The sequence below is a fragment of the Haliotis rufescens genome, unplaced genomic scaffold (genome assembly GCF_023055435.1).
Source record: "Haliotis rufescens isolate VD_foot unplaced genomic scaffold, xgHalRufe1.0.p SCAF_6, whole genome shotgun sequence".
Taxonomy (NCBI): Eukaryota; Metazoa; Mollusca; class Gastropoda; order Lepetellida; family Haliotidae; genus Haliotis; species Haliotis rufescens.
This window is the reverse complement of record NW_025964334.1, coordinates 26,737,585-26,758,895: the sequence shown is the minus strand read 5'-3', so window position 1 is coordinate 26,758,895 and position 21,311 is coordinate 26,737,585. Positions and strand designations below refer to the sequence as shown.

At 37.4% G+C, this 21,311-nt stretch overlaps 1 protein-coding gene and 1 long non-coding RNA gene across 6 annotated transcripts in view; one reads left to right on the top strand and one right to left on the bottom strand.

The window, feature by feature from the left end:
- Positions 1-21,311, top strand: part of LOC124118794 (kinesin-like protein KIF21A) — a 125,642-nt gene that overhangs the window by 1,317 nt on the left and 103,014 nt on the right. For all 5 annotated transcript variants that reach the window (XM_046481080.2, XM_046481078.2, XM_046481079.2 and 2 more), the window contains exon 2: positions 20,121-20,300. In XM_046481080.2, coding sequence (XP_046337036.2) covers positions 20,121-20,300 — 180 coding nt within the window. The remainder of the gene's footprint in view (positions 1-20,120; positions 20,301-21,311) is intronic.
- LOC125374656 lies at positions 13,756-16,103 on the bottom strand. Its single transcript, XR_007218725.1, has 2 exons — positions 16,004-16,103; positions 13,756-14,777 (listed from the first exon to the last, which is right to left on the bottom strand). It is a non-coding gene; the product is annotated as an uncharacterized LOC125374656 (long non-coding RNA).

The window sequence follows — 21,311 nt, the reverse complement described above, 5'->3', positions numbered from 1 at the left end:
TTTTTAGTTTGGTTCTAACCCTGTTATATGACATCAAACCATTTGATGTCTACGATAAATAATATCTCTGTTCAATTGTAAGAGACAGGGTGAGAAACACTAGCCCGGAACAAATTCCTGCAGGCTAGTATAAACTTCCCAATTTGCCCACTGTTTTAATTTTACAAGGGCATTTTGTCTTAACCTGGGCTAGTAGTTCTAACACTGAAGAGAGTATTACATTTTTTTCCTGTCCAACTATAATGATGTACAACATGTTGTCAATTATCAACTGGGTTTGTGAAGTGGGATGAGAGGCAGTTGACACACTTCCGAATTTGTGTATTATTTTATTTGCATAATTTGAACTCTTCTGTTATGCTGAACTAACATCTCCCTATCGATCACAATGTCATGGGTTCCTTGTAACAGCCCTAATGTTAAGGGTTTAGGAGCCCCCAACATTCAAATACTACAGGAGTCAACCTCAAAGACCCTACTTTATTTCTGATATGGTGGTACTTGTTTTTGATGCTATGTGATATAAATTCAGCAAACTATGTTGAATCTAATAGAGGTCCCTTTGCTCTGTACACATGTGAACAATAACACCATACCAATGATTAACAAAGTAATTTCAACTTTAATTCCAAACACAAGACTGTTAAATGAATTACCAGTAAGAGTACAGCTCCTCTCTTCTCAAAAATGACATGGACAAGAAGAACTCCCTAAGTTTCATCATCCTTAGTTTATAACACAAGGACATGACATGCATTGCTGATAAATTTGCAGAAAGATTTGATAATATTGTCGTTTCCAAAGTTTTATTAAACCCATATAATTTTTTAATTTCAAAATTATTTCTTGGAATACCAACCTATTTGATAGACATGGACTAGCAAACTGAATGAAAATGTGTGGCAAACTGAGCATGGCAATTACAAAGTCAGATTCTTAACTAGCCTGTGGTAGAGTAGGAAAAGAAACCCCCACAAACACTGAATTATTATCCAGTATATGATCTCTCATGTGTGTTGTTGGTACCAGTAACCACTCAAAAGACAGAATTTGCATCCACACATATCGATAATCTTATGCATAGGATCCACTTATCAGCAAAGTACTGCCTCCGTCGTGTAGTGAATAGAACATCTGCCCTGAGAGAGGAAGGTTTGTGGTTCAATCCCTGGTTCAATCACGTGTGATACCAAGACATTAAAACTAAGATGGTACTCATTTTTACTGTGCCTGTTGCTCGACATTAACAATGTTAGAAGTTGGCACTAGATTTAAAGTCCTTGCCAAACTGCCCAATAGTTATGGTATCGTAAGGACTAGTACAAATTTGCCATTTTTAAGGGATTTGCTATATGTTATCATTATTAGGACTAGTGAGCTAAAACTGTTAGTTTCTTTCACTGCTTAAAGGGGATAAAACGAGGACTGGTTGGCTAGGTGTACTGTGTATTCATGTTAAGCTGCTGCATGGTACCTCTGTGGGTTAAACAAGCTCAATATTGTTGCCATCCCAGTATTACACTATTAAAGACTCCAGCAGCCACACAGACATACACACATGTGCATGCACATCACTATTGAAGTCCAATCATCTTGAATGTGACGTTGAACCCGATTGAATGTTGTATTAAAGTCTACAGTCAAAAGAATGGCAAAGGTCTCCACTTGTATTTGTAGATGATGTTTCCATGTGTTAGCAATAGACATTTGCCTGATTATTGCCATCCCAGTATTACACTATTAAAGACTCAACACAGCATCCACAATATATTGTCTGGTGTTTCTGACACAGTATTAGCAGATGGATGATTTATGAACATGCTATTATATAGATTTATCATTCATACATCGCCTCATGATTAAGATGATGTAGTACTATTTTTTCCTTCTCAGTGTTCAGAGGCTTTTGAGAGAGATGTTTAGTGACCTACATTCATGATTTCTTTTATGTACGCCCCCTTTCCTTCCAACACAAAGACTGCAAGTAAGTTTTCGACCATGATGTGCAAGGATACAGCTCCCTTGTATCACCACATGAATAGGCAAGCAGAATAACTGAACTCATAAACTGAGAAGCCTGTTACCCTTTCTCAAATTAAATACTTATGAAGGAAAGTTGAAATGTTTGAAATATTTTAGGTCAACAGGGTCATGGTTGAACAAACTCATTCAAATTTCTTTACCAGTTGAATGAAATTGTGCAATTTTAGTCGAATCACTTAATTTTGTAAAGTCATTGGTCAGTTTGTTGATTCAGGATTTGAATGAGAAATTGTGTAACTACCCTTTCAGCCAATATTGTGACATTTCCTGAAATGTACCTTTAAGGCTTTATTTGGTTATTGATGGTATAGAGAAATAGTCAAGCCTCGGGGCTCACATTTTCAAACAAACTGATAGTGTGAAGGTAAAATTAATGCTATAATGTCAGTTTGTGTTGATTGCAGGGGATTGACCTGTCATACTGGACATTTCTAGGTTGTATGTATGAGGTATAGTGGCTGACCTTGTGTCTCTGGCTATGAAAACATATCTTGACAGCCATTTCATGCATGGACAGATCCCCTTTGCAGGTTATAGCTTCTCCAATACCACTGACAGTTGGTTGGTAAGATACTGGAGTAGATTTCTCTTGTGTCTGTCATATTAAACGTCAGATCAAAATTAGTGTGTCAGCTTTTCAGTAGCCATTGGTGTTGGGCAAGGTATTGCTAGAATTTGATGTAGTTGTTAGAAATAATGACATAACCGGCCCAGATGTATTTTTCAAAAGTGATCATGCCCTATTATTGTAGGCAGTAACGATGTTAGACTGAAAATTTTGGCTCATAGTCGGCAACGTTAGTCACTGGTCTGAGTCTAATAAAATTTCTTTCTGTTTCGTAAACTCAGCTAACACTTAATAGTACATTGTAATATATATGTGCATGTGTGTGTGCATGCATGTAAACACTGCAATCTATTGAGATGATGCAGTAGACAAAACAGTTGAACTTAAAATATTTACAATGGTCCAATTCACTTTTGAAATGTGATGGTCATAAGTAAAAGGACACTGGTTAACATGGCAAATATATCTACTTTCAATTATTTATTTTTGTGATACAAATTATTACCTTTTGTTTGTATCATTGTAATTGGTTTCAGGCAGCGAGTTGCTTCAGAATCAAACATGAATCATCAGTGTTTAATTTTTGCTATTTGAATACTAAAAGAGCACATGGCACAATGATGTGTCCATGGTGAAATATCTGTAGTCTATAACCATGTATTGATTTCTTTAAAGTCTTAAGATTTTTCTCCAGTTTAGAATGAAAGGGAAATGGGATTTGTTTAGGGCTGTAATGATCCACAGAAATGTCAGTGCAACACTGTTACTGGTGCTATGATGTCAGTATTGTAACTAGGCCATGTTGCCAATACAAAGCACTACATCTGTTACAAAGAAGAAGGAATTGTAAAATAAATATTTCTGATGGTTGCTGCAATATATCTCAAGCCATGGTTAGTTTTACCTGACTCAAATTCATTGCAGTTAATGATTGATGTAGCTCTTTATTGGGTGTATCATGACATGGTTGAACTTTCATGTGTCTTATCACAACCTTGTTATTGAGAAACAAATCTTGAAACAAAGGGTATTATTACTGGCCAGAATTGAATTAAGCCTTAGGAAAAAGCCCGGATATAGATATTTTTGCGACTACCTGTAAGCTTTAAATGTATCACTCTGTTAGACTTACCAGCTTACAGCTTAGGCCAAACAAATAAATACTTGTGTCCAGTGTTTGAAATAATTTTAGAACCCAACAAGACAGATGGACAGGTGACCCATAAATGTTGTCTGCCCATCTTCAAAGTGACCTGTCTGCTTTCAGACATTAAAAGTATAGAAAAATAAGAGACAAATCGTATCTTGATTTAGTTGAAATAATGCAAACATTTACTTGAGAATCTACTAAGAGTTGTACAAAAACTGAATACATAAACCATCTTAAAATGATCTGCCAGACAGTCGTGAAGGTGGAGGAAGATTTCATACAGCCCAACAGAAAAATTCCCAGCCAGGCAGGTAATATTGACCTAACAGGTATGGGTCAGTATGTATTTAGTGCGTTTTTTTTGTTAATGTTGACATGGATGGCTTCTTTCTAACTGATGTTAGTTGCAATGTTTCTTGAATTTGTTAGACAGAATAGCTACAGCAACAATAATATGTGGAAACATAGCCAAGGAAATGGTTGGTTGGGTTACCTGAAATGCAAATACATTTTTTAACATTGGTAGACAACAGAAGTCTTTAGTTGGTCTTGTGAACCATGTTTAACCCTGACTATGCACTTTTTGTTTTCTCACACACCAAGCTGACACAACTTCATTACGACCGAAATACTGTTCAAAGTAGCGTGAAGCTGTTTTGAATGCATCCCCAATTTGATGCAATTTTGTCCCAAATGATTTTGTATCAGAAACTATTCAGAAATGTCACAACTAATGGTAGCACCCTTGTTATCTTGTGATGTTAGTTTTGATATTTATATTTCAAGGATCCTAAGGCAACCATTGATAGTGGAAATTAATGATCTGGATTAATTTCCATGTGTGAAATTATCACCTGCAGGAACCAGACATTGGAATGAAAAGATTAGCTTCTGTTGAGCAATGGTTGTATGCTGACAGTATCCATGTAATTTCTGTAATCCTGCAGTTATCTAATCAATAGTTTTCTGATGTTGAGGTATAATTTTGAAGGTCAGTTTTCATTGATATTTTATTGATATTTTGATGTATGAATTCACATAATGTTACTTGTAATTCTTTTATGTCATAGCCTCTTATTAGAGGTGTCATTGATTGGAAAGTTTAGTATTAATCATGGTTTTACCTTGACTTACAAAAGTGGGTGTCCCATAACTTATTTTGAGGGTCTGCAAAGTAATTAAATGATGTTGTGTAGTGAATGTTTAGATATTTACTTCAGAGCGTGGAATGAATAAATGATCATGGGGACAGTGGTCATGATTGGTGGATGAAATAACAAATGCACATGACTGCTCTTGACTGTGTAATAATAAAATTTGTTATTCTGTATCTGAAAAATTACCTGTATCAACCTTCAATTAATAAAATTTATGCTAGATATGAACTAGACTGATTCGTTTAATGCTTAAAATGGAATTTTCTGCATTGTCACTCTTACCATGTTAATCTTAATAAATACGCAGAGGTTTCTTTTTCATTTTTTTGTCATTCTATGAAATTACTGGTGCTTATCTGGATATTGCTGCTAGACATTGGAAATAAATACTCAATACTGTCAGAAAGTCAAGACAGAAAATACTCAGCATGATGACGTCAGTATGAAAGATACATCTTACAAAATAACATCCGACAAAAAAAGTTTGTTGAGAGCGTATTGGTCTGGAAGACACTGGCTCTATTTCCAACTCTGGCTTATTTACTTCTAAGGGATTTATAACCAAACCAATATGAAATAGTGTGTTATACATGTTATATGTGACCTCCATACATTCATAATAAAAGCTATTCTAGTTGACTGTTTGGTTGTCTTCCCCTTCCTGAATGTCAGAGCAGTAGAAAATATCATAAACTTACAACCAGCAGAAATGATGATAAAATGATGAACATCCTTAAACAGCTAAAAAGCCTGGAATTTCCTCAGTTCTGCAAGTCTGATATTCTACCAGCGTTAGAAATTGGCACTAGTCCTATAGTCCTTACCAAACTGACCAATAGTAAAGGTATCCTAAGGACTAGTAGAAATTGGCCCATTTTAAGGGTTTTGCTATGTGATATCATTATAAGAACTAGTGGACAAAAACTGTTAATTTCTAACCCTGTTCTACTACTTGAGAACCAACCCTCTTGGTCCTGTTCCACAAAGCGATCACAGCTACAGCAGTCTTAGTCTTTGTTGAAGTATGGGAGGTATGATCACTTGAGAGCCAGGATCGCTTTGTGGAACGGGGGCCCAGGTCTGCAAGCCCAAAATACTTCTAACCCTCAGGCTTGTCAGGATATCTATTATATTAGAAAAGCTTGAGAGTGTGGGCTTGTGACAATTTCTGTCGCTGCAGTCATCAATTTCTGTCTTTCATGTATTAAGTTATGGAAGGATGAGAGTGACTAAGTTCTCCTGAGATATGGATTCATATTAGCGATAACTTTGTTTCTTACTGGATATTGTATGACAGTCATTGACAGATAGATGGGAGATTGTGAGAATGTGTTGTCAATTGGTCATAGTTTTGTTGAATATTGCCTTCTAGAATTAGTCAATGGCAGTAGAGGCAATGATTAATATGGATCCGTTGCAAGGTATTATAGTGTAGACAGTCATCAGGTTGTCGTCAGCCCATACCCAATGGTAACCCAGACAAGCAGTTAGTGAGGTCAGCAATAAGATTAGATCAGCCGTTGTGTTGTATGAACTTTTACACAATAGTAGCTTATGGGGAGTACGGTTAATGGCACTTCGGTTATCAGATTCAAGTTATCAAATCCACATAGACCACTTAAGACACAGCAGATTGCCTTCTAGTCAGAGATTAGTGAAAATCTGTAAATTGTTTTCTTCCAAAATGTAGTTATTGTACATAAATCATTAGTAGGAAATGAACTACATTTTATGAGTAGTTGGTGTTAGGGTGTCTACCAGTGAATTCATCAGTGTTCATAGTAGAATTGATTCCTGTTTTTGAAAACCTTTTGATCCTGACGAAATATGTCAATGCATAATTAGTTGTTTTGTGTATCAAAAGTTTTACAATGAGCTCATCTCTGCAAGTTGCCCAATATCACTTCTGTTCAGGGAGGTAGTGTTATCCCTCATGCTTCACACAGCTTTCATCTCTTATGCTTTGACATGAATGAATACTACCTAACTGCTTTCACCAGGACTAAGCCCACTAGAACACTCATCCTCGGTACAACTAAGCTGTTTTGTATGGCCCTCCTGGGCTTGGGTCCATGTTTGACAAGCCAGGAGTGTCAGGAGTAAGGAGGGCTGTCCACTCGTGGCTGACCTACATGAAAAATGACCGTGACATCAAAGGTGACCAACAGCTCTGTGTAGTGACAACATCTTACCTGGGGCAAGCGGGATGGGTCTCTGATGATGACTTTATGCTTGTCTATTAAACCTTACTGTCGCCACTTCATGAAGGCTGGACACAGGTTTTGTGTTGATGACCGTGATCTTGTGTTGATAAACATGGGATAAACGGTCAGTGTGAGTGAGTGAGTCGGGTTTTACGCAGCATTTAACAGTATTCTAGCTATCTCACAGTGTGTCAACTCAATGTGGGAGGAAAGCCCAAAATGATGCAGGTCTCAGACGTTTACCACTTTGCACCAAACCCATGGGCACGTGTATGGTGCTGACAAACCTAGAAACATAATTGGGGCGAACCAGAATTTGAACCCACAATCACAGGTTTCTGGCGTGCCCAAGGGATGCAACTCTGCACAGTGAATCACGGCTTAGACGATTGGACCCCCCATGAGATAAGCAACGACAGGATTTCAAATTAGCACATTTAGCTAGCACGGACAATAAAAATCCAGAAAGACGTTTCCTAGTGGACTACCACTTTTCCCATTAGGTTGATGACAATTCTGTTTTGCGGACTGGTGAAAATAGCAATTTCTAACTCAGGCTGCCGTTGTCCAAAGCGATCTTAGGTAAAAGTAACTCCCATACCTTAACATAGGTATACAACAGTCGTAGCATGAAGGTTGTGTTGTACAACAACACCCTGAACAGAATTCATCTTTTCAGTGTGAAGTTTAACCCTGGTATTGGAAGCTCTTTGTTTCATTGCACAGCTTAACCAGGAGAGTACTGATGTTAAGAGAACCCTGATCATCAGTCTGTGCCAGAGTCCGTTAACCCTACTTCCCCGTGACTGACACATGTTGAAGCAGATACAAAGCTCTTTCAGTGAATGTTTTCTGAGTAGTCATGATTTCATCAGGAAATTACGTATCAAGCCATATTTCCTGTGACTTGATTGTTTCATGACAGGCTATGTTAAATGTTAAAAAATATACAGGAAAACGATATGTTACTGTAGAGCCATAATAAAGGGAGACACTTGCTACTGCCCAGTCAAACTGCACTATCTGTGTAATTGTAAAGTCAGTGAATATGTGGTTAGGACAGTCATTATCTATTTGACAGCTTCAAAACTGAAATTTAATGTTTAGTACATGTCATAATGTCTGTTAAAAATTATAATTCAAATCAAGCATTTCCCGTGAAATTTGAAATTATGTAATTCCATATGGTTGAATGATGAACATGTAAAATGATGTATTTATGCTGAAACTTGCCAAATAGTCAACAGTGTTTATCATGGTTTATAAGTGCTAGCTTTTGGTTCCTACTCAAATACAAATCACCTCAATGGTCTAGTGGATAGAACAGCTGCCCGGAGAGCGGAAGTTTGGTGGTTCAGTCCTTGGGCTGTCATACCAAAAGACATTAAGTGATGGTACTTGTTGTTACACTGCCTTGCAATCATTGTTCAGGGGATAAAACAAGGACTGGTTGGCTTGGAGTCTGTAGAGTGTGCCTGAGTGGGATATAAGGTTCAACCTCGGCATGGTATCTAACTGGGCTGGCGCTATAAAACCAGCATTTGTCCCCACTTGTACAAGCAGCCAAACACACATGTGCATGCACATTGCTCTGTAAGTTCCATAATCTTGATCAAGCTGTTAAACCCAATTTCAACCACCTATTCAAATGCAAATAATTGTACTAATTTAGATAGTGATCATTCCTCATCCTTCTATTTCCAAAGGACTTAGTAATTCAGTTCTTCAGATCCATCTATCTGGCGACAGTTAATGAATAGTCACACTAACTTAATAGTAGGTCAGTTGTATATATAGATGCACTCACAATACTACGAGCCAAGTTGGACCCAAGGAAGGATACATCGATTTTTCATAGAATCAGTGGCACACGTTACTGTCCTAGTTCTTTAACGGGGAGCTGGTGGACGTTAGCTGGTTATATTTCTAGATGTGGCAAGAATCAATATGGAACACTGAAGCGGAGGAGATGGGGTGCACAGCACGTTGTGAAGACCTTTACTTAATGAAGAGAAATGAGTTTTGTATAGCACCCAAATGTACTACAGTCGTTGGGATCCTTGTTCAGAACTGCAATTGGTATTGGAAGACAACTGGGGAAATGGCATCATTTTTGAGCTTGAGCACTTTTGATGGCTGGAGGGTGGAATTTGAAGAAGATTAAATGTGTGAAGCAGTTTGTCTTATCACATCCACATTATTATTATGAGCCATTTATGGCATGATGAGCACGGCTTCAGATTGCTTTAGTTTCCAGGACATTGAATGCCATCAATATTGTCCAAAGCAGTTATGCAGGGTTAGAATTGGTCCACAGCAACCAATGGTAGTTGTAAGAGGTGACTGAATGGAATTGGTGGTCAAACTCAGTGACGTGGTTGATGATGCGTGTCATTGTACCCTGAAGGTGTGAGTCGTTGTGCACAAAATCGATCGTCATCTGGATTGTCTGATCCAGCTGGAATATTATTGAGCGTGGCGTTAAACAACAAACAAACAATATTGAAGGAGTTAATATTTGATATACATGATATAAATGCATTTTGATATTGAAGAATATCCTATCAGAAATTGTTATGTCATGAAAATGTCTAATGTCATTTGTCTCAAGCAAAATCGCTGTGATAGGGCATGAATAGGCACACCTTCCTTTCTACGCTAGTTATACACTGACAAGGCAAAATAATGACAGATTGTCATTTTTGGAGTTAATATCGCTTCGTGCCATTTGTTATTCCCTTGAAAATGTTTCATTGTAATCTGTAAATTTTCCATGTTCCTCGTCAATCGTCTCGCAAAGCACCAATTTTGTTACTTTACCAGCCGTGTATTCTTTTACTTCTAATAGCGATCTCGAAGTTTTCAAGAATATTTATTGTTAAATTTGATTTTGTATATTATCATATCTATATGTATGATCGTGATCCTTAAGATTTTGCAAACATGAAACTACTTTTTTAGTCGCAAATGTGTCAGGTAGGGAGAATTTATGTTTCAAGGTTTTACATTTGTAATGAAATAAATAAATTTTCCAATAGACAACTACACCAAAAAGTATATAATTAAAAGGATATTCCATGTGTCGCGTGAAATATCTTGTTTCTCTCATCTCGATTCGCTATGTGGCTGAATAAATTTTAACTCACACACTCTCATCCCCTTGTGATGGGGGTGAACAGGAGATATTTTCACTCATGGCTTACACACTCAAAAATATCTCCTTTCCACCCGTTACTCGACGAGAGAAACATGATGTTTCACTCGACACATGAAATATCCTCTATATATCTTATAGTGGTCATGATCAATGTTTTTTATTCATAAGGCCTGCATGGTGCCCTGATCACTTGTGGAACTGATGTTATCAGTGTGTGTTATATATATAATTCACAATATAAACTACTAGAATGAGCCATTTCTGTCGTGAATAGGTACATCTTGCATGTAGCACACTAACTTGACATTGCTAGGGTATGTCATTTTTCAAATTGTAGTCATGATCTGTTTTATTTCTGTCAGTATACAAACTGGTGCACTGTGTAAGTATCATCAGGTGTTAACTAAGAACCTAAGTTCAGGGTATTGTCTCGGATCCATCACAAAATGCCCTCAAGTGAAAGTCATTCTGCTTTGTATGCAAACATATTTAAAGAATTTAATCAATGAATTCAAAGTACAGAGCAGATGATCATTGTGAAAGGACATTGGGTGCTTCCCATAGTTTAGGGCAAGCCGATCCCAGTTTGAAACAAACAGTACTCCAGCAGCCTGTTGTGTTTGCTTGTTGGAGCCATGAGTGTAGTGTACTGGATGTGTATTGACCCTATGTATCCTGTGTCTGTTGCAGGCTATTGATAGTGTATTACATGTAGTAGTTACTATGCTGAATTGGTATTCTGGTGGTATACAATTTCTATCTTGGGCTATTTGATCTGACAGGGTGTGTATTCGGTATTCTGGTCCAGTGAAGAGAATTAACATACTGCAATTTAGTGCGGTTTGGGTTTGGTTTAATTTGTTAATTCATCTTGAGTTTCATGCACTACTTACATGATGGACCACAATGCGTGCTTATTGTATTAAATTTAAGTGGTACTTGCTCTTCTTTGAAGTAATCTAAATTCCTTTTTTGAGAGAGATTTGATCTTTAGTACCATGTTATTAGCGATTATTCTGAATATTTTTCAATGAACATATTCATGGAAAAGTTGGGTTTAGAAGTCAAATGTCTTTATTGATGCATTTATTCAGAAATGTGTAATAAGCCTGAAATAGCGGTGCTTATTTAGACAAATACAATGCTGAATATTTGGCATAGTGTCTCGACTGTCAAATTATAGTTTAGTTAATGCAAGGACAGATTCCTTTGTCAAGGGGTTGCTTTCATAACCCTATGAATTAATGTTAAAAGTCTTGGATAAGGGATCCCTAGATTCAAAGACTGTTGCAGCAAACCAGACAACCCCCACCCCAAAATCCCTTAATTTCTAAAACTTTCTAAGTATTTAGTATCAGTAACTCTCTGTAATATATTAGCCTCTATTGGTATGATGGGGACAGACATGGCTATATGATCCTGTTGGATACAAGAACAGAACTGTAATATTTCCCTCAGTGCTGCATGCTTGTCATGGGTGGCTAATAGGGCTGTTCCGATTCACTTGCGTTTTCGGTGAATCGAACCGTAGACCTTCATAAATTGAATTCGTTATTCGTGGTCACTAGCATCGAATATGTACGATCTTTTGGTAAAGAGTGTTTTTTTACTCGTCATTTATTTATCAAAGCGAGATATGCAAAATGGAATATAAATAAGCCATGCAGTAGCGTAACTTGTGTCAGTTTGTCAAGGCCCCTAATGGTACTGTCAACCAAAACATGAGGCTATAGTATAAGCGGCATTGTTGCAATGTATTGCTTGTTTGCTTCACAAAAAATATCACAGAAATGTTTCCACCTAAACAATTACATACGTACATTTTTAATAAACTCAAGTTTTACTGACACAATGTTTTTCCCCCAGTGCAAAGTCAATACCAGCTGATTACCATGAGCACGTAACACCATAAGTTATTGTTATTGTATTCTTGAATAAATATTCGTATTCATTACCATATATATACATGATATGCATCATACTCGCCTCATAGTGTATTTGTTGCAGCCCTAGTGGCTAACAAAATAGTGTTTGGCATTTAAGAAATAGCTATGGTCTGTTTAATTGAAATCATTTAGGATGATTGTAAGAACCAAATGACCAAGAAAATGATCTTGCAAATGAATTTTCTATAATAAAACACAAACAATTTTGCTGCCTCTCTCAGCCCAGAGAAGGCTACTCAGTACTTGACGAAAAAAGTGGAAACATGTTGTCCTTTTTGAAAAAAAAGTGCTGAAGTAAGTATTTGTGTTTGCTTTTGTTAGGTGTCATCTAGTTTTACTGAATTTAACATTGAAAAAAATAATGATCGATTGATTGGGATGATCCAAGCATCGTTCATGATTTCCCAACAATTTCCCAACACTGTTAAGAAGGCATGCAGAGTAAGTACCGGTAGATAGATTAACAGTGACGGACTAGGGAAGAATTCATTGGTCCTATGAAACTTGTCCAGTGCGCATTTGTACTAGTAGTTCTGTAAAGCCACAAGAGCATTCGAGAAAACAACCAACCATGCTCACCCCAGTAGACTGGTTTCACCGGTCTCAGACTGCCGGCCTAGCTGCCTAACCCTGGGGTGACCAAACTACAGTTATGGCCTGTCTGTGTGATTACTCCCTGATGTTGTGTATCAGTAGCCAGAAATGTTTGTTTGTTTCTTTGTTGTTTAACACCGCACTCCGCAATATTCTAGCTATATGACAGCGGTCTGTAAATAAGAGCGTCTGGACCAGACAATCCAGTGATTGACATCATGAGCATCGATCCACGCAATTGGGATTGATGACATGCATCAACCAAGTCAGCGAGTCTGACCACCTGGAGTTAGTCGCCTCTTACGACAAGCATTGTCGCCTTTTACGGCAAGTATGGGTTGCTGAAGACCTATTCTACCCCGGACCTTCACGGGTAACATCCATGACACACAATATGTCGTGATTCAGTAATACGCGAACATTATTCCTCATTATGAATAATTCATACACTATCTGAACATTATCAATTTGTGATAGGATATCGTTTGGCTGGTAGCATGTCCTGTCTCTGCTGGTTTATTGACGTATGTAAATGATATCTGTAGACTGGTAGCGTACCTTTTCTAGGCTTGTGTACAGCTATTTACGTATGCAAATGATACTGAAATTGTCACAGTTAGCACACTTCTGATTAAGCAAGGCATGATACAATACTAATTAACTTAAATATATGTATTACTCCATGACATGTTGGAACAGGAACGTTTGCAAGTCTGGAATCTGCAGGTGGTGTATCACTATCAGTGCAATGTCTTCATTAGCACCCACCTCCTAAAGTGTATCCAAATAGAACTCCACCTCCTGGAGTAACATGTAGCAGGTTTTACCTTGAGCTACAAAACTGAGGGTCCAGAGGACCCCAAGTTCTGATTTCAAGGGTCCTCACAGGAAAAATGTGGGTCCTGTAAAGTAAGGAAATGGTCTACTGAACTATACTTTAAGATTTAATAATTCCTTTAATTACAGGAACTTTATATTTTTTGTCAAGAATTTGGTACAGTCAATATTATTGTGCGTCCCTCGAGACACTATATATATTTTTGCTGCGTTCAGTCTACACATTCGTGCGTATCGGACGCGCACTTCTGTGTCATGTAAAACGTTGCTATAGTCCCTGAAATGAAAGTATTTTGAGGATTCCTTTTTGACTTGTTTTTCAATATTTCATAGAATGGAGCCTTGGGAATTTCTTCAATTTCAGAAACTGATGAATCTATACTTGCCAAGGAGTTGTATAGACTTGCTTAGGAATTTTGATTGGATCTGAATGACAGTACCTCCTTTGGACCCTGTCTGACTAACCTCTGGAGACTAGACGGGATCCAAATTGTCACCTCCGGCAAATATGATTCGAGTCATTCAAATAGCATATTGGTTTGTCTGCTGACTCAATGATTACCCAAAGTACACACTGACAATGTCTCCGTTCACGCCAGTTGTTTATTTCATCTAGATCTAGACTTGAAATGGGCTCCAGACTCAGTGCAAAGTCCCTCTTTTAACATCTTGTCTGTTAATTATGGTATGACGTGTTGATTGGATTTTTTTATTCACAGGTGTTATAGCTCTCAATGTCTGTTAATTCCAGTTGAGGGTAACCGTGGGAACATTTCTTTTTGAATTTGAGCATCATCAACGGAAATGTTGTGTGGTATGGTCGCAACTGTCAAGCAGGTATTTCATAGAGATGTGTTCATGTCAGATTATCCTTTTTATTGCAGAAATGTTAGCTTGAAGAGAGTATCATGTATTGGTGTTACAACACTTATTTGTCCTCCCCGTCAGGATTCTTGACATGATACTCATCGGGACACGACACAATAACATGATACTTGGAGAGGAACAATGTGTTTAGCTAGCATCTTCGGGGTCACTTGAAGCAAGATTGTCCAGTTTGCATTCTAGCTGCTGCAGATGTCTTGTGTTTCTTTCATTCTTCGGACTCATGAAAGCTGAAACTAGAAGTATGATAGAGTTATTTTTTGTTTTAGTAGATGTGTGTTGAGGTGATTCTGTTCAAGTGTTTGCATGGAAACATGATATTTTTGTCCTGATATATGTACAGATATATTGAAAAAATAGCAGATGCCACATTAAATTTTAAAACATTCACTCACTGTTAAGATATATGTGTGTGTGTGTGTGTGTGTGTGTGTGTGTGTGTGTGTGTGTGTGTGTGTGTGTGTGTGTGTGTGTGTGTGTGTGTGTGTGTGTGTGTATATATATATATATATATACTGGTAGTCATGGTAATATGTCATGATGAAGCTCTAATATGTCATGTATACATAGGAGAACTCAAACATAATAACTACCAGCCTACTAAGCCAGGAAGGTGCATGTCCTATAGACTAACACTTAGTCTCTGAAAATTTATAATTTTGTAAGGAATAAGTAACTACATTTATATTGAAAAGGAACCCTAGTATTATGGGAGATTTTGAAAAAGTAAATCAGTTGACCCGCTAAAAAAACATCATGTCTGTTGTACGAAACTCATGGAACTACAGCTTCTAAATGACTAATGTCTGACAACAAAGTTTGACACAAAAAACCTGAACCAGCTCAGTCAGTGAAATAATCATTGTGTTTTACATATGAACCTCATGGTGTATAGGCTTCCATGTGTTTGAATAAGTTAGGACATCCAGTCAGGTCACGATTTAGTCAGTGAAATACTTATATTTACTAAATATGCTTCATAAGAAGCCTTCTCCAAGCAGTGACTTATAAACAGATGTAGCTAGACTTGCCTATTGAAGATTACTGACTGCATACAAGGCCTTGTACGTACATATATTTCACACACATGGAGCATGACTTAGGCCCTTGTCTGACTATCTTCTTGCCTCACCCTGTGTTTGTTAATTACGAGTTAACAGATGCAAATGTTAGAAAAGATTTGTGACCGCTGGTGAAGATTTTGGTCCAACCAGCGATGGATATGTGATATGTTTACTCTGTAACCCATCCTGAGTTATGTTTCTTGCAGATGATAACACCCTGAACCTGAGGAAAATGTACACTTGCTTCATTTAGGTCTCTATCGCTATGGTAAAAGCCAGGCTAAAGGGAAAATAGTATGGTTCAGTGATTGTGTGACAGACTATGTGGCCGATTGTGTTTGTGGACAGAGAGGGCATTAGGACACATTGACAGTGGGGCATATAAGTGGTGTGAGTACCTGTTAGAAGATTCTGAATTATTGATGAAGCGCTGTAGACACAGATGTTGCTTTCGTCACTATGCTGTACAGGGAGCCACTGTGTCTGCCTCTGTCCTCTAGTCAGGGCAAAATAGAATATACTACTAGCATGAATAATGCCATTGCTTTAACTTGAAGATGGACACAATCTACTTGACATCATAAGAAAATACAACCATAATCATAGGAGGAAACTATCAAAACATTTCAGAAATAGACTTACATCCATTGACCCAATTATAACTATGACATAATTATTTTTGAGTGAATATTGTTTAATGCCTGAGTCAGCAGTATTCCAGCTGTTGCATGGTGACCTTTCAATAATCATTCAGGGTATCGCAGGTTTGAGTATAAAATTTAAGTACAGAAATCTGATAACACTAAACAGACAAAATTTCAAGGACTGTCTCGTGGTAGTAAATGTGCTTGTGTAGTGAAATACATCATTTAAGAGTTATGCTATTGGACATGTTAAATATAGTGTTGTACTATTTACATGCACATGAGGAAGGATACTGAGAAAGAATACTGTAAATGGATGATTTTCTGTTCTCATTTATCATATTATTTTTCAAACTAATGATCAGTCTTTAAATTTATCAATTCTCAACACTACCACTATATATGTTTCCTTCTTTGGGTATAGGTTATTGTTTGGTGCCCATTTCTGGTGTCCCCCGCCGTGATTTTGCTGGAATATTGCTAAAAGCAGCGTAAAATCAAACTCACTCACTTATTGGTTGGTATTGTAACTTCATTACATCATGTACTAATAGCATGATGCAGTATTTTCAAATCATATACTGATATTCCGGGTACTATTGATTTTTAACACAGTCAAATGACAAATATTCAGGCCATTTAAATGTAGCCGGGTTAGAAAATAAGTCCACAGAAATGATGAGTCTGCTACAGAGTTGCCATCTATGTGATGGTAAAGTGGAAGCCCACAAAGAAATGTCATTTGTCCATCTTGATCTTTACTGGTCTCGGACTCGTGGAATTATGTTAATTTTCAATCCTGTGTTGTCATTTGAACTTGAAGAGAATGATGAGGAGAGTATTTTGATGAGAGATTGTCCAATTTTACTTGTGTTCCTTATCTGAACACCATGTTTGAGTTCTCATCAGATGAGGTGTATATAAATATCATGTAGTGGAGTGTTTATGTACATTCACACTTGTCAAGACAGCTACTGGCATGGGCAGTTTGTGCCCCGTCATGTAACATCAACACGTGAATAAATACCAGCATCCCTCAGTAAACACACACAAATGTACATGAATCTCACCTCTGGCTATACACCTGCACCTGCTGTACCATTACGTAGACTCAGTGTGGACTGTTCCGGCTAGGTTTGAATCAGATTCCTGGTTTATATACTTTTGCTGAGTCTTATGCAAATAATCAAGGTTATATACAGGTGTACTCAGACATGTTAAGATGTTGTATGTTGTATTTAAAAAGAATTTAACACTGCAGGTGTTTGTACATTGCTGTGTGTCAAGACTTCAGCTTTGGAAATGTTGTAGTCCTGATGGTGTTTCATGCCACCTGGTCTTGAAAATGAAGGTTCAGGATTTTACCAAATGCAAAATGTTTTATCCTATATGCATTCAAGTTGAGAATGGATGGAAAAATATTAAATTGCGAGTCCTGTGAGATTCTAATCAAAATTGCTTGAATCATTAATTTTATAAAACTTGTAGACTGCGTGTTACATATAACTGACAATTCCGTTCTGGATAGAAAGACACTCAATGTTCAGGGTGTCTGATTTTCTTCAATCTAACGTTGAAATCCCCATAACTGGCTTCTGAGCATGTGCACTGATATGACTTCAATAGCATTTTAGGAAATCAAGCAAAGTGTGCTTCAAGTTACCAGTCTGTGACCCACAAAATGTACTGCATACCAGGCGTTCCTTTGACTTGAGATTGAGATAGACCCTGGTAAATCCCTGATAAGTGGTTGTTTTGACATTGAAATTGCATGTAAAATGCCATCACTGAGATTGGTTATGGAACATGGAATTAGAATATCACTATGTAAGATTTAATTAACATTATTAAAGATGAATAAGACTATAGTGGAATGAGACAACTTTCAGACTTTATTCAGATAAGAAATTGTTAAAATGTACATAAATATGAAAGGTCACCCAAAAAACTATATAAAAAAACCCATATAAATGCTGGTCGCAGGAAGCAGCTAAAACCAAGATCGAGTGGTCACTCAGTAACTTTGTTAATGGCGTGTAATGGTAGCCCTCATAATATCAATCACTGGATTCTCTAGTCCAGACTTGATTATTTTCTGGCCGCTGTTAATGATATCATTATAGGCTGAGTGTGGCACTATACAACAAACAAACAGACCTTCTTGTCTAGAGAACATGGCTGCAGTAAGTAGCTCTTGCAGTCAAAACCTCTGTTAACATGTTAATACATTGCTTCAGGTGTTATGTGTGATCATTTTGGGAGTTACCATTTTGTTAGTTGATGGTGCTGATGGTAAACTGATAGTAAACTGATAGATTCTGATAAGACCCTCTGGCCATCTTCAGGGCCATACAGGCTAGGTTGTATATCGACGCTTGACATTTTGTTATTCTAACAGTTTACATCAGCTTCATCAGTTGGGGTGTGCCATGGGTCCGTGACCTTCACAGCATAATGTAGAAGAATAAATTGACATTTGAGTTGTTAATTGGTTTGTCTGTTTGGAATCATGAAGATATGTGCTTGGTCTGTTTTCTCACTCCATTTTACATTTCCAAAGGAGTGGTGGTGCAACAAAACTGTTTTCAGAAAAAAAAATGATTGTCCTTTTCTTTTTTCTCATTTGTCATTTGATTACCTGTGTTACAAAACCATGTTACTTGTGAGAAATATCAGTTTCTCTTGTAGTAACCCAGGATGATTCGTAAGTTCGAATAGGTCCTTAGCAATGGCTGTAGGAGGCGACTTAATGGATTGGGTGGTCAGACTTGGTGACTTGTTGATGGCAGGGCAACTTGCCCAACGGTGTGGATCGTTGTTCAGAATATTGATCGCTGGATTGTCTGGTCCAGACTTGATTATTTACAGGCTGTCATCATATTGCTGGAATATTGCTAAGTGTGGCATTATACAACAAACATGCACACACTCTTGGTTATAATTGTCTATGCCAGAATGCTGTATATCAGTTACTCAGTTGGCCTGGCAGCAAGTGCAATTGATTGTCAAGTGTCAGTTTGCTACCATATTTTACAGGTAACACAATATATCATTCTCTGAACCATGTTAAATAACCTTGCATTTGTTTGCTACTTTTTCAACAAAGTTTGCGATTGCTTTTCACTTTGATCTCTATGAAAGCATCAGTCTGAACATTTATCTGTTTGAAAATGCCAAACGTTGAATAGAAGATATTTCACTTTTTCATTTCCTCATGTTCATTGAGTTGATAGGCGAAAAATGGAAGTGAGAACAATATGAGCTTTTGAGTTTCCATGTGTGTCATCAAGACCATGTCATCTGCAGGCACTGATCAAACATCTTAAAATTGACGCTACCTTTACTTGTCAAAGGAGTTGAAGCTCATGTGAATAGGATGTTCTTTTAGATAATATATGTTCATATAAATACTGTTGTAAGGAGACAAAAAAGAAACATCAGAACATTTCAATTGTTAAGCCTGCAATATGCAGAAGGTCGGTAACCATTTAAGAGCACTCAGATAATGGTATTAATGATTTGGTTTTTTATCATTGGATCGTGTTTGAATGTGAGTATTTGTTTTCAACGACTGTTATCAGACAATGCAGCTATGACAGAGGGAAATACATACATTCCAGTGCCATTCCAGTGACTTTACAAACAATTTCTCTTGATGATAACTTCTTATTTACCTTGTTGCATTTCAGCGCAGATACTAACACAAATGCAAAGGCAGCTCTATCAAAAATGTGAGATGGGTACAGCAAGCAATTTTAGTTGTATCATTTGAATATATACAGCGATATACTATATTTCTATTCGAATAGAAAAAATAGTGATTTGAACTTATTTCGTAGATTTGTGTAACATGTATTCCCTTGTCTTGCAGAGTTCGGCCCCAGAATGCCAAGGAGCGGATCGACATCTGCCAGGTGTGCACCACCGTGCCCAGTAACGAGCCACAGGTACTGCTGGGGAAGGACAAGTCCTTCACCTTCGACCATGTGTACGACATGGGCACGGTGCAGGAGACCATCTACGACACCTGTGTCAGGCACCTCATTGATGGGTAGGAATCTTCTTTTTTTACTTCAACAAGAGTTCCTAAGCCTTCCTATTCCAGCACTCAATAAAACAGTGAAATTTGTCATTTAATGACTTGAGAAGTCCAGTGATTGACAAATATGCTAGGCCACTCGGCAAGTTACAGTAGACGTTAAATCAGCACCAGTAATTTTCAAAATATGGTCGGACTGATAAGTGGAAAATGTAATAAGGGTTATATGCAGTACAAATGTGTTGAAATTAGCAAATAAGAAGCTGTAGTTTTGCAATTTTTTATCAAGACTTCTGTTGGACCAATGACTTGTTTTGGCATTGGTCCTGTTGGCTGCCTGAAAAAGATCTCTTTTTTTGGAGCCCTTGAAGTCGAGGGTTTCGTTCAGACTATGCCTGAAATTTCTGTTGTTGGAAGATTCATGTGCCTAAGAATGATTTTAAACTCTTTACACTTAATCATGATTCAGAGCATCAAGTTGTTTTGAAAATCTATCGGTCTGAAACCTAGTTGCTGTGTAAAAGATGTGACTGGTTTCAGAATAATACAACCACCAGGAAAATCATAGAGATCAGAAATGGAGATAATCTTGTATACCATGTAGTTATTTTTGTTCTCATCAAATCCACAGTTGATAAAGATGCATTTTAACATAACCATATGATAAAGAAGAAGTACAATATTTTTTAAAGAAAAGTCTAGGAAACTGAGTTACAATTCCCCATTGTCTTGTGCTCTTCGGTGAGTCACTCAACTATCATGCCCATAGTATCTTTAGTTCTGTTGTTTCCTGGAAATGCCTGTGTTGTTCCCTGCGTATGTACTGAGATTGTTTATCACCAGTCTGATGGCAGTTAATTGCTTTGTTGTGGATGTGTGACATCTCTATCCCATCTCTATCCCAGGATCGGTTAACAAGACCACCCAAGGAGGTTCATATTGTTTGATAGCGTCTTTAATTTGTTACACTATCGTACTATAGGAGGATGCAACCTTATCTTATGTCTCGTACATTATCTTCTA